This window comes from Oncorhynchus nerka, linkage group LG10 (assembly GCF_034236695.1).
Source record: "Oncorhynchus nerka isolate Pitt River linkage group LG10, Oner_Uvic_2.0, whole genome shotgun sequence".
Taxonomy (NCBI): domain Eukaryota; kingdom Metazoa; phylum Chordata; class Actinopteri; order Salmoniformes; family Salmonidae; genus Oncorhynchus; species Oncorhynchus nerka.
Window position 1 is genome coordinate 1584443 of NC_088405.1, and position 13594 is coordinate 1598036.

Here is a 13594-nt window from a genome sequence, read left to right on the forward strand (position 1 = left end):
CTATGGAGACGGCATTGGTGCCTATTATTGGCCGGTTGGCTCCTCCTTGACATTGTATTTTGCCACACTTAGCATCTCTGTAAACAACAACAAACAACACCCCATTAATCAATAGATTAATCAATATCACCTGAATGACATTTCATTGTTACTGGAGCTAGAGTCTTAGCTGTGAAATAACTTGACTTTCTCTCCAACCATCTACAACAGTGGTGTCAAAATGATTTCCTGGAGGGCTGTGTGCCTGCTGGTTATTTCGTTATTTCCTTTCAATTTGTATCAAATGAAGACCTAGACAACCAGGTAAGGGGAGTTTTTAAACTAATCAATGACCTTAATTGATCAATCAAGTACAATGGAGGAGCGAAAACCTGCAGACACTGCAGAATTGACATTGACGCCGCTGAACTACAGTAACTACTGTGTTGTTAGAACTACAGTAACTACTGTGTTGTTAGAACTACAGTAACTACTGTGTTGTTAGAACTACAGTAACTATTACACAGTGTTCTGTTGTGCTGTTAGGACTCTTTTCAACCCCAGTTTAGGTTCTGTTGTGTTAGGACTCTTTTCAACCCCAGTTTAGGTTCTGTTGTGTTAGGACTCTTTTCAACCCCAGTTTAGGTTCTGTTGTGTTAGGACTCTTTTCAACCCCAGTTTAGGTTCTGTTGTGTTAGGACTCTTTTCAACCCCAGTTTAGGTTCTGTTGTGTTGTCAGGACTCTTTTCAACCCCAGTTTAGGTTCTGTTGTGTTGTTAGGACTCTTTTCAACCCCAGTTTAGGTTCTGTTGTGTTAGGACTCATTTCAACCCCAGTTTAGGTTCTGTTGTGTTGTTAGGACTCTTTTCAACCCCAGTTTAGGTTCTGTTGTGTTAGGACTCTTTTCAACCCCAGTTTAGGTTCTGTTGTGTTGTTAGGACTCTTTTCAACCCCAGTTTAGGTTCTGTTGTGTTAGGACTCTTTTCAACCCCAGTTTAGGTTCTGTTGTGTTGTTAGGACTCTTTTCAACCCCAGTTTAGGTTCTGTTGTGCTGTTAGGACTCTTTCAACCCCATTTTAGATTCTGTTGTGCTGTTTTCAACCCCAGTTTAGGTTCTGTTGTGTTGTCAGGACTCTTTTCAACCCCAGTTTAGATTCTGTTGTGTTGTTAGGACTCTTTTCTACCCCAGTTCCAGGGACATTCATATCAGCAGAGAATCAGACTGAAAGAGTGGCTGTAGCCCAGTCCTACATTAGACTGAAAGAGTGGCTGTAGCCCAGTCCTACATTAGACTGAAAGAGTGGCTGTAGCCCAGTCCTACATTAGACAGAAAGAGTGGCTGTAGCCCAGTCCTACATTAGACTGTAGCCCAGTCCTACATTAGACTGTAGCCCAGTACTACATTAGACTGTAACCCAGTCCTACATTAGACTGAAAGAGTGGCTGTAGTCCAGTACTACATTAGACTGTAGCCCAGTCCTACATTAGACTGTAGCCCAGTCCTACATTAGACTGAAAGAGTGGCTGTAGCCCAGTCCTATATTAGACTGTAGCCCAGTCCTACATTAGACTGAAAGAGTGGCTGTAGCCCAGTCCTACATTAGATTGTAGCCCAGTCCTACATTAGACTGAAAGAGTGGCTGTAGCCCAGTCCTACATTAGACTGTAGCCCAGTCCTACATTAGACTGTAGCCCAGTCCTACATTAGACTGGCTGTGAAACCCCCTTCTTTCCTTTGTTTTTCATTGTAAAGGGTCTCAGTCAATCCCAGTCACATCCAGTTTTCTGTCATTGCTGCAATTAAGTCAATTAATAGACCGTTGATGAATGATTCAGGTCAACATCCCAGAATAGCACCCTATTCCCTTGTTTAGTGCCCTGCTTTTGAGCAGGGGCCATTGGGCACTGGTAAAGAGTAGTGCACTAAACAGGAAATAGGAATCCATTTGGGACACACACACTAATGTCTCTGTCGTCTAAAAACAATTAGAGGGGATCGTTAAGAAGAACAAACCCCCCCCCCTTTTTAATGCTAATTTAAATATTTCAACAGTTTCAATAAAGTCTAGACTATGACATCACATCTTCATTTAAAGACCGACACTTTTTTCTCCATTTTGTCTCCTGTTCGGCCTGGTAATTCTATACCCCTTTGTCTCCTGTTGTTGTCGTGGTTACCCTTTCAAAGATGTACAGCCTGGTAATTCTATACCCTTTTGTCTCCTGTTGTTGTCATGGTTACCCTTTCAAAGATGTACAGCCTGGTAATTCTATACCCTTTTGTCTCCTGTTGTTGTCATGGTTACCCTTTCAAAGATGTACAGCCTGGTAATTCTATACCCTTTTGTCTCCTGTTGTTGTCATGGTTACCCTTTCAAAGATGTACAGCCTGGTAATTCTATACCCTTTTGTCTCCTGTTGTTGTCGTGGTGACCCTTTCAAAGATGTACAGCCTGGTAATTCTATACCCTTTTGTCTCCTGTTGTTGTCGTGGTTACCCTTCAAAAGATGTACAGCCTGGTAATTCTATACCCTTTTGTCTCCTGTTGTTGTCATGGTTACCCTTTCAAAGATGTACAGCCTGGTAATTCTATACCCTTTTGTCTCCTGTTGTTGTCGTGGTTACCCTTTCAAAGATGTACAGCCTGGTAATTCTATACCCTTTTGTCTCCTGTTGTTGTCGTGGTTACCCTTCAAAAGATGTACAGCCTGGTAATTCTATACCCTTTTGTCTCCTGTTGTTGTCGTGGTTACCCTTTATTTGACTACGTTTTCGACTACTCACACACCTGTTAAAGACCCGAGTGGTCGATAACGTTGTCAAATAAACCAATCACATTGTAGTATAAGATAAAATGCAAGGGGGGGCCTCTTTTCACATTTTATTTAAAAACCAGCACATGCTGTGAGACAGTGGATGTGTGTACTGGTATGTCGTCTTACGGAGCTTCACACTTGGCAAAGGATCCCCTGGAGTCCTTCCCACAGTTCCCGTAGGGATCTCCTGCCGAGTTGACTCTCTCAAAGCAGATCCCTGGGGCGGGCTTGGCTCCTATCAGACATGGGGGACATATAACATCAGAGACAGACTGTAACTTCTCAGGCTTTATCTGATGTCATCTTTCTGTGGTTTCCTCAAATCCTCCTCTCCTCGAGGCTCCTCTCCTCACATCCTCCTCTCCTCGAGGCTCCTCACCTCCTTCTCAAACCCATTGGGGAGGAGCGGATTCGAGGCTCCTCACCTCCTTCTCAAACCCATTGGGAAGGAGTGGATTCGAGGCTCCTCACCTCCTTCTCAAACCCATTGGGGAGGAGCGGAGGCTCCTCACCTCCTTCTCAAACCCATTGGGAGGAGCGAGGTTCCTCACCTCCTTCTCAAACCCATTGAGGAGGGAGCGGATTCGTTGGGGAGGAGAGGCTCCTCACCTCCTTCTCAAACCCATTGGGGAGGAGCGGATTCGAGGCTCCTCTCCTCCTTCTCAAACCCATTGGGGAGGAGCGGATTCGAGGCTCCTCACCTCCTTCTCAAACCCATTGGGGAGGAGCGGATTCGAGGCTCCTCACCTCCTTCTCAAACCCATTGGGGAGGAGGAGCTCCTCTCCTCCTTCTCAAACCCATTGGGGAGGAGCGAGGCTCCTCTCCTCCTTCTCAAACCCATTGGGGAGGAGCGGATTGGATCAAACCCATTGGGAGGAGCGAGGCTCCTCTCCTCCTTCTCAAACCCATTGGGGAGGAGCGGATTCGAGGCTCGTCACCTCCTCCTCAAACCCATTGGGGAGGAGCGGATTCGAGGCTCCTCAACTCCTTCTCAAACCCATTGGGGAGGAGCGGATTCGAGGCTCCTCTCCTCCTTCTCAAACCCATTGGGGAGGAGCGGATTCGAGGCTCCTCTCCTCCTTCTCAAACCCATTGGGGAGGAGCGGATTCGAGGCTCCTCTCCTCCTTCTCAAACCCATTGGGGAGGAGCGGATTCGAGGCTCCTCTCCTCCTTCTCAAACCCATTGGGGAGGAGTGGATTCGAGGCTCCTCTCCTCCTTCTCAAACCCGTTGGGGAGGAGCGGATTCGAGGCTCCTCTCCTAGGACCTTGCGTCATGTGTTTTGAGAAGAAGACAAGTATAGAGGTTGCCAGCAGTCCAGGCTAGGGAAATCTGAACTCAGAGTGGAACATCCCTCAGTGTTGTACAACAGTGAAATAATCTGAAATCAGACTAGAACATCTCTCAGTGTTGTACAACAGCGAAATAATCTGAAATCAGACTGAAACATCTCTCAGTTGTACAACAGCAAAATAATCTGAAATCAGACTAGAACATCTCTGTGTTGTACAACAGCAAAATAATCTGAAATCAGACTGAAACATCTCTCAGTGTTGTACAACAGTTTCCCCTCCCAACCTGTAGGGGACTCCACTCTCCACAAGGTTTGCAAAATGACAGTAATTTTCCCAAAATTCCCAGGTTTTCCAGAAATTCTGGTTGGAGCATTTTGGATTTGCTGCTTATTCACTTCTACATTTTAATTTAATTAATTAATTAATTAATTTAACCTTTATTTAACCAGGTAGGCCAGTTGAGAACACCTTTATTTAACCAGGTAGGCCAGTTGAAAAACAAGTTCTCATTTACAACTGAGACCTGGCCAAGATACAGCAAAGCAGTGCGACACAAACAACAACACAGAGTTACACATGGGATACTTACAAGAGTCTTCCCACCAAGATGTCTGGTAAACCTGGGAGTTTTTGTGTGAGAGTGAACAGAATGTTGCGTCCCTGCTCTATACTCACCCTGGCCCCAGAGAGTTATCAGACCCTGTTCTGTACTCACCCTGGCCCCAGAGAGTGATCAGACCCTGTTCTGTACTCATCCTGGCCCCAGAGAGTGATCAGACCCTGTTCTGTACTCACCCTGACCCCAGAGAGTGATCAGACCCTGTTCTGTACTCACCCTGGCCCCAGAGAGTGATCAGACCCTGTTCTCTACTCACCCTGACCCCAGAGAGTGATCAGACCCTGTTCTGTACTCACCCTGACCCCAGAGAGTGATCAGACCCGGTTCTGTACTCACCCTGGCCCCAGAGAGTGATCAGACCCTGTTCTGTACTCACCCTGACCCCAGAGAGTGATCAGACCCTGTTCTGTACTCACCCTGGCCCCAGAGAGTGATCAGACCCTGTTCTGTACTCACCCTGGCCCCAGAGAGTTATCAGACCCTGTTCTGTACTCACCCTGGCCCCAGAGAGTGATCAGACCCTGTTCTGTACTCACCCTGGCCCCAGAGAGTGATCAGACCCTGTGCTCTACTCACCCTGACCCCAGAGAGTGATCAGACCCTGTTCTGTACTCACCCTGACCCCAGAGAGTGATCAGACCCGGTTCTGTACTCACCCTGGCCCCAGAGAGTGATCAGACCCTGTTCTGTACTCACCCTGACCCCAGAGAGTGATCAGACCCTGTTCTCTACTCACCCTGACCCCAGAGAGTGATCAGACCCTGTTCTGTACTCACCCTGACCCCAGAGAGTGATCAGACCCTGTTCTGTACTCACCCTGACCCCAGAGAGTGATCAGACCCTGTTCTCTACTCACCCTGACCCCAGAGAGTGATCAGACCCTGTTCTCTACTCACCCTGACCCCAGAGAGTGATCAGACCCTGTTCTGTACTCACCCTGACCCCAGAGAGTGATCAGACCCGGTTCTGTACTCACCCTGGCCCCAGAGAGTGATCAGACCCTGTTCTGTACTCACCCTGGCCCCAGAGAGTGATCAGACCCTGTTCTCTACTCACCCTGACCCCAGAGAGTGATCAGACCCTGTTCTCTACTCACCCTGACCCCAGAGAGTGATCAGACCCTGTTCTCTACTCATCCTGACCCCAGAAAGTGATCAGACCCTGTTCTGTACCCACCCTGGCCCCAGAGAGTGATCAGACCCTGTTCTCTACTCACCCTGACCCCAGAGAGTGATGCACTGCTGCTCGTGTGTCTGGCAGATCCCGTTGTAGCAGTGTCCGTCCACGTTGTGACAGGCGTGCCCGTCATGCAGGTACACATTAGCAGGGCAATGGGGGTTGGCGCCGGTACAGAACTCTGGCAGGTCACATGAGTTACTGGAATCCCTGCACGGGGTTCCCGCTGCTTTCAGCTACAGACAGGTAGGCGGGCAGATAGACAGGCAGGCAGACAGACAGACAGGCACACAGGCAGACAGACAGGTAGGTGGGCAGATAGACAGGCACACAGGCAGACAGACAGGCACACAGGCAGACAGACAGGCACACAGGCAGACAGACAGGTAGGCGGGCAGATAGACAGGCACACAGGCAGATAGACAGGCACACAGGCAGACAGACAGGTAGGCGGGCAGATAGACAGGCACACAGGCAGACAGACAGGCACACAGGCAGACAGACAGGTAGGCGGGCAGATAGACAGGCACACAGGCAGATAGACAGGCACACAGGCAGACAGACAGGTAGGCGGGCAGACAGACAGGCACACAGGCAGACAGACAGGTAGGTGGGCAGATAGACAGGCACACAGGCAGACAGACAGGTAGGTGGGCAGACAGACAGGCACAAAGGCAGGCAGACAGGCACACAGGCAGATAGACAGGCAGGCAGACAGACAGACAGGCACACAGGCAGACAGACAGGCACACAGGCAGACAGACAGGTAGGCGGGCAGATAGACAGGCACACAGGAAGACAGACAGGTAGGCGGGCAGATAGACAGGCACACAGACAGATAAGGAGGTGAGACCTTGAGAGGCATGGAGGTCTGAAGTCTAAGAGAAACAGTAGAGGACAGACTACTCAGCTTACCTACTACTAACCCTACCCATTACATATGATTATAGAGTATCAAACAACTAGCCTAGTGTGTGTGTGTGTGTGTGTGTGTGTGTGTGTGTGCTTGTGTGTGTGTGTGTGTGTGTATCAGGGCCCCTTCCCAGTGAAAATAAAGATTGAAGAAGATGTGAGTTTAAATGAGGGCTGTTGGCCAGCCGGTCAGTCAGTCTCCTACCAGGCAGTCATGACAGCACTGTCCGTGAGCACACACAGCATCCCCCTTCAGAGTACAGGTTGTAGAGTTACAGCACGGGTTCATACACTCCTGGAGAGAGGAGAGGAGAGAGGGGGAGAGGGGAGAGGGGAGAGAGGGGGAGAGGGAGAGAGGGGGAGAGGGAGAGATGAGAGAGGGGGAGGGGGAAGAAAGAGAGGGGAGAGAGGAGAGAGAGGGGAGAGGAGAGAGATGAGAGGGGGGAGAGGGGAGAGGGGAGAGGGGAGGAGAGAGAGATGAGAGAGGGGGAGAGGGAGAGGGGAGAGGGAGAGAGAGGAGAGATGAGAGAGGGGGAGAGGGGAGAGGGGGAGAGGGGAGAGAGAGGAGAGATGAGAGAGGGGGAGAGGGGAGAGGGGGAGAGGGGAGAGAGAGGAGAGATGAGAGAGGGGGAGGAGGGGAGAGGGGGAGAGGGAGAGAGAGAGGAGAGGAGAGAGGGGAAGAGGGGAGAGAGAGGAGAGAGGGAAGAAAGAGGAGAGGAGAGAGGAGAGAGAGAGGAGAGGAGAGGGGGAGAGAAGAGAGGTGGGGAGAGAGAGAGGAGAGAGAGAGGGGAGGGGAGAGAGAGGAGAGAGGGAAGAAAGAGGAGGAGAGAGGAGAGAGAGAGGAGAGGAGAGAGAGGGGAGAGGGGAGAGAGAGGAGGGGAGAGGGGAGAGAGAGGAGAGGTGGGGAGAGAGAGGAGAGGTGGGGAGAGAGAGGAGAGGAGAGAAGGGGAGAGAGAGCAGAGGTGGGGAGAGAGAGGAGAGGTGGATGGAGAGAGAAGAGGAGAGAGGTGGAGATGGGAGAGAGGAGAGGTGAGGAGAGAGAGGAGAGGTGAGGAGAGAGAGGAGAGGTGGGGGGAGAGAGAGGTGGGGAGAGAGAGGAGAGGTGGCGGGAGAGAGGAGAGGTGGCGGGAGAGAGGAGAGGCAAGGAGAGGAGAGGAAGAAGTGGTTTACAAACCACCCAGATTAGATGTAATCTGAGAACACATGCACAGCTCTAACGTTATCAGAGGGAACCCCAGGCCAGGTCCTATCATATTCCTCCTCTCCTCCCTGGCAGAGGTCAGACAGTCAGGTAGAGTTACGTCCTGAAAGGATTTGTTCAACAACAGCTTCGGACAGGGAACACGGTCCCAGGTCCCCGTTGATGTAACATATTCTCCGTGGAACAGTGGAGCTATGGACATCTGGTCTACATTATGCATTATCAGAACCCATCACTCGACCAATCAGTAGCTCTGAAACTCTGCACTCTACCAATCAGCAGCTCTGGAAACCTGCACTCTACCAATCAGCAGCTCTGGAACCCTGCTATCATTGACTGAATTATTAAAACATGTTGGCATTGCCTCCTCCTCTGTGGAGAGAACAGAGTGGAACCGAACTGGACTAGCAGATCAGAGGAGAGAACAGAGTGGAACCGAACTGGACTAGCAGATCAGAGGAGAGAACAGAGTGGAACCGAACTGGACTAGCAGATCAGGGGAGAGAACAGGGTGGAACCGAACTGGACTAGCAGATCAGAGGAGAGAACAGAGTGGAACCGAACTGGACTAGCAGATCAGAGGAGAGAACAGAGTGGAACCGAACTGGACTAGCAGATCAGGGGAGAGAACAGAGTGGAACCGAACTGGACTAGCAGATCAGGGGAGAGAACAGGGTGGAACCGAACTGGACTGGACTAGCAGATCAGAGGAGAGAACAGAGTGGAACAGATCAGGGGAGAGAACTGGGACTGGACTAGCAGATCAGAGGAGAGAACAGAGTGGAACCGAACTGGACTAGCAGATCAGAGGAGAGAACAGGGTGGAACCGAACTGGACTAGCAGATCAGGGGAGAGAACAGGGTGGAACCGAACTGGACTAGCAGATCAGAGGAGAGAACAGAGTGGAACCGAACTGGAACAGAGTGGAACCGAACTGGACTAGCAGATCAGCAGGGAGAGAACAGGTGGAACCGAACTGGACTAGCAGATCAGAGGAGAGAACAGAGTGGAACCGAACTGGACTAGCAGATCAGAGGAGAGAACAGAGTGGAAGAGATCAGAGGAGAGAACAGAGTGGAACCGAACTGGACTAGCAGATCAGAGGAGAGAACAGAGTGGAACCGAACTGGACTAGCAGATCAGAGGAGAGAACAGAGTGGAACTAGCAGATCAGGGAGAGAACAGGTGGAACCGAACTGGACTAGCAGATCAGAGGAGAGAACAGAGTGGAACCGAACTGGACTAGCAGATCAGAGGAGAGAACAGAGTGGAACCGAACTGGACTAGCAGATCAGAGGAGAGAACAGAGTGGAACCGAACTGGACTAGCAGATCAGGGGAGAGAACAGGGTGGAACCGAACTGGACTAGCAGATCAGAGGAGAGAACAGAGTGGAACCGAACTGGACTGGACTAGCAGATCAGAGGAGAGAACAGAGTGGAACCGAACTGGACTAGCAGATCAGAGGAGAGAACAGAGTGGAACCGAACTGGACTAGCAGATCAGAGGAGAGAACAGAGTGGAACCGAACTGGACTAGCAGATCAGAGGAGAGAACAGAGTGGAACCGAATTGTACTAGCAGATCAGAGGAGAGAACAGAGTGGAACCGAACTGGACTAGCAGATCAGAGGAGAGAACAGAGTGGAACCGAACTGGACTAGCAGATCAGGGGAGAGAACAGGGTGGAACCGAACTGGACTAGCAGATCAGAGGAGAGAACAGAGTGGAACCGAACTGGACTGGACTAGCAGATCAGAGGAGAGAACAGAGTGGAACCGAACTGGACTAGCAGATCAGAGGAGAGAACAGAGTGGAACCGAATTGTACTAGCAGATCAGAGGAGAGAACAGACTGGAACCAAACTGGTACAATACAGGGTTCCAGAGCTGCTGGTTGGTAGAGTACAGTGTTCCAGAGCTGCTGATTGGTAGAGTACAGGGTTCCAGAGTTGCTGATTGGTAGAGTGCAGAGTTCCAGAGCTGCTGATTGGTAGAGTGCAGAGTTCCAGAGCTGCTGATTGGTAGAGTGCAGAGTTCCAGAGCTGCTGATTGGTAGAGTGCAGAGTTCCAGAGCTGCTGATTGGTAGAGTGCAGAGTTCCAGAGCTGCTGATTGGTAGAGTGCAGAGTTCCAGAGCTGCTGATTGGTAGAGTGCAGGGTTCCAGAGCTGCTGATTGGTAGAGTGCAGAGTTCCAGAGCTGCTGATTGGTACAATGACAGCTTGAGCTGTCAGCTATGTATCACTTTCCTTTCAGAGTTGTGTTAATTACTCTTCTCTTCTCCCACACAGTGTGGGGTTCACATGTGATAAGGAACTATGAATCGTGACAGGATGGAACAGGGTTTAGATCATGTGATAAGGAACTATGAATCAGGACAGAATGGAACAGGGTTCACATCATGTGATAAGGAACTATGAATCGTGACAGAATGGAACAGGGTTCACATCATGTGATAAGGAACTATGAATCATGACAGAATGGAACAGGGTTTAGATCATGTGATAAGGAACTATGAATCATTCCATCCCTGTCCCAATCCATCCCTGTCCCATTCCATCCCTGTCCCATTTCATCCCTGTCCCATTCCAACCATGTCCCATTCTAACCCTGTCCCATTTCACTCCTGTCCCATTCTATCCCTGTCCCATTCTATCCATGTCCCATTCCCTCCCTGTCCCATTCCATCCCTGTCCCATTCTACCCCTGAGCTTGGCTCAGGGCAGTAGAGGTTTGGTTCAGCTTGGCTCAGGGCAGTAGTGGCTTGGTTCAGCTTGGCTCGGAACAGTAGTGGTTTGGTTCAGCTTTGCTCAGGGCAGTAGAGGTTTGGTTCAGCTTGGCTCAGGGCAGTAGTGGTTTGGGTCAGCTTGGCTCAGAACAGTAATGGTTTGGTTCAGCTTGGCTCAGGGCAGTAATGGTTTGGTTCAGCTTGGCTCAGAACAGTAATGGTTTGGTTCAGCTTGGCTCAGGGCAATAGTGGTTTGGTTCAGCTTGGCTCAGGGCAGTAGTGGTTTGGTTCAGCTTGGCTCAGGGCAGTAATGGTTTGGTTCAGCTTGGCTCAGGGCAGTAGTGGCTTGGTTCAGCTTGGCTCGGAACAGTAGTGGTTTGGTTCAGCTTTGCTCAGGGCAGTAGTGGTTTGGTTCAGCTTGCCTCAGGGCAGTAGTGGTTTGGGTCAGCTTGGCTCAGAACAGTAATGGTTTGGTTCAGCTTGGCTCAGGGCAGTAGTGGTTTGGTTCAGCTTGGCTCAGAACAGTAATGGTTTGGTTCAGCTTGGCTCAGGGCAGTAGTGGTTTGGTTCAGCTTGGCCCAGGGCAGTAGTGGTTTAGTTCAGCTTGGCTCAGGGCAGTAGTGGCTTGGTTCAGCTTGGCTCAAGGCAGTAGTGGTTTGGTTCAGCTTGGCTCAGGGCAGTAGTGGCTTGGTTCAGCTTGGCTCAGGGTAGTAGTGGTTTGGTTCGGCTTGGCTCAGGGCAGTAGTGGTTTGGTTCAGCTTGGCTCAGGGCAGTAGTGGTTTAGTTCAGCTTGGCTCAGAACAGTAGTGGTTTGGTTCAGCTTGGCTCAGGGCAGTAATGGTTTGGTTCATCTTGGCTCAGGGCAGTAATGCTTTGGTTCAGCTTGGCTCAGGGCAGTAGCGGCTTGGTTCAGCTTGGCTCAGGGCAGTAGTGGCTTGGTTCAGCTTGGCTCAGGGCAGTAGTGGTTTGGTTCAGCTTGGCTCAGGGCAGTAGTGGCTTGGTTCAGCTTGGCTCAGGGCAGTAGTGGTTTGGTTCAGCTTGGCTCAGGGCAGTAGTGGTTTGGTTCAGCTTGGCTCAGGAAGGGCAGTAGTGGTTTGGTTCAGCTTGGCTCAGGGCAGTAGTGGTTTAGTTCAGCTTGGCTCAGGGCAGTAGTGGTTTGGTTCAGCTTGGCTCAGAACAGTAATGGTTTGGTTCAGCTTGGCTCAGGGCAGTAGTGGTTTGGTTCAGCTTGACTCAGGGCAGTAGTGGTTTAGTTCAGCTTGGCTCAGGGCAGTAATGGCTTGGTTCAGCTTGGCTCAGGGCACTAGTGGCTTGGTTCAGCTTGGCTCAGGGTAGTAGTGGTTTGGTTCGGCTTGGCTCAGGGCAGTAGTGGTTTGGTTCAGCTTGGCTCAGAACAGTAATGGTTTGGTTCAGCTTGGCTCAGGGCAGTAATGGTTTGGTTCAGCTTTGCTCAGGGCAGTAATGCTTTGGTTCAGCTTGGCTCAGGGCAGTAGTGGCTTGGTTCAGCTTGGCTCAGGGCAGTAGTGGTTTGGTTTAGCTTGGCTCAGGGCAGTAGTGGATTGGTTTAGCTTGGCTCAGGGCAGTAGTGGATTGGTTCAGCTTGGCTCAGGGCAATAGTGGCTTGGTTTAGCTTGGCTCAGGGCAGTAATGGCTTGGTTCAGCTTGGCTCAGGGCAGTAATGGTTTGGTTCAGCTTGGCTCAGCGCAGTAGTGGCTTGGCTCAGCTTGGCTCAGAACAGTAGTGGTTTGGTTCAGCTTGGCTCAGGGCAGTAATGGTTTGGTTCAGCTTGGCTCAGGGCAGTAATGGTTTGGTTCAGCTTGGCTCAGAACAGTAGTGGTTTGGTTCAGCTTGGCTCAGGGCAGTAATGGTTTGGTTCAGCTTGGCTCAGGGCAGTAATGGTTTGGTTCAGCTTGGCTCAGTGCAGTAGTGGTTTAGTTCAGCTTGGCTCAGGGCAGTAATGGTTTGGTTCAACTTGGCTCAGGCAGGGCAGTAGTGGTTTGGTTCAGCTTGCCTCAGGGCAGTAGTGGTTTAGTTCAGCTTGGCTCAGGGCAGTAGTGGTTTGGTGGAGCTTGGTTCAGAACAGTAATGGTTTGGTTCAGCTTGGCTGAGGGCAGTAGTGGTTTAGTTCAGTTTGGCTCAGGGCAGTAATGGCTTGGTTCAGCTTGGCTCAGGGCACTAGTGGCTTGGTTCAGCTTGGCTCAGGGTAGTAGTGGTTTGGTTCGGCTTGGCTCAGGGCAGTAGTGGCTTGGTTCAGCTTGGCTCAGGGCAGTAGTGGCTTGGTTCAGCTTGGCTCAGAACAGTAGTGGTTTGGTTCAGCTTGGCTCAGGGCAGTAATGGTTTGGTTCAGCTTGGCTCAGGGCAGTAATGGTTTGGTTCAGCTTTGCTCAGGGCAGTAATGCTTTGGTTCAGCTTGGCTCAGGGCAGTAGTGGCTTGGTTCAGCTTGGCTCAGGGCAGTAGTGGCTTGGTTCAGCTTGGCTCAGGGCAGTAGTGGCTTGGTTCAGCTTGGCTCAGGGCAGTAGTTGCTTGGTTCAGCTTGGCTCAGGGCAGTAGTGGTTTAGTTCAGCTTGGCTCAGGGCAGTAGTGGCTTGGTTCAGCTTGGCTCAGGGCAGTAATGGTTTGGTTCAGCTTGGCTCAGGGCAGTAGTGGCTTGGTTCAGCTTGGCTCAGAACAGTAGTGGTTTGGTTCAGCTTGGCTCAGGGCAGTAATGGTTTGGTTCATCTTGGCTCAGGGCAGTAATGCTTTGGTTCAGCTTGGCTCAGGGCAGTAGCGGCTTGGTTCAGCTTGGCTCAGGGCAGTAGTGGCTTGGTTCAGCTTGGCTCAGGGCAGTAGTGGTTTGGTTCAGCGTGGCTCAGGGCAGTAGTGGCTTG

General features: G+C 50.8%; 1 protein-coding gene across 1 annotated transcript in view; it reads right to left on the reverse strand.

Moving 5' to 3' along the window:
- The window catches only part of LOC135573596 (disintegrin and metalloproteinase domain-containing protein 12-like), a 308097-nt gene that overhangs the window by 29701 nt on the left and 264802 nt on the right, over positions 1 to 13594 (reverse strand). Inside the window, 4 exon segments of the mRNA XM_065022859.1 lie at positions 1 to 77; positions 2923 to 3031; positions 5928 to 6123; positions 7005 to 7094. The exon segment at positions 1 to 77 is cut by the window's left edge and continues 122 nt beyond it. Coding sequence (XP_064878931.1) covers positions 1 to 77; positions 2923 to 3031; positions 5928 to 6123; positions 7005 to 7094 — 472 coding nt within the window.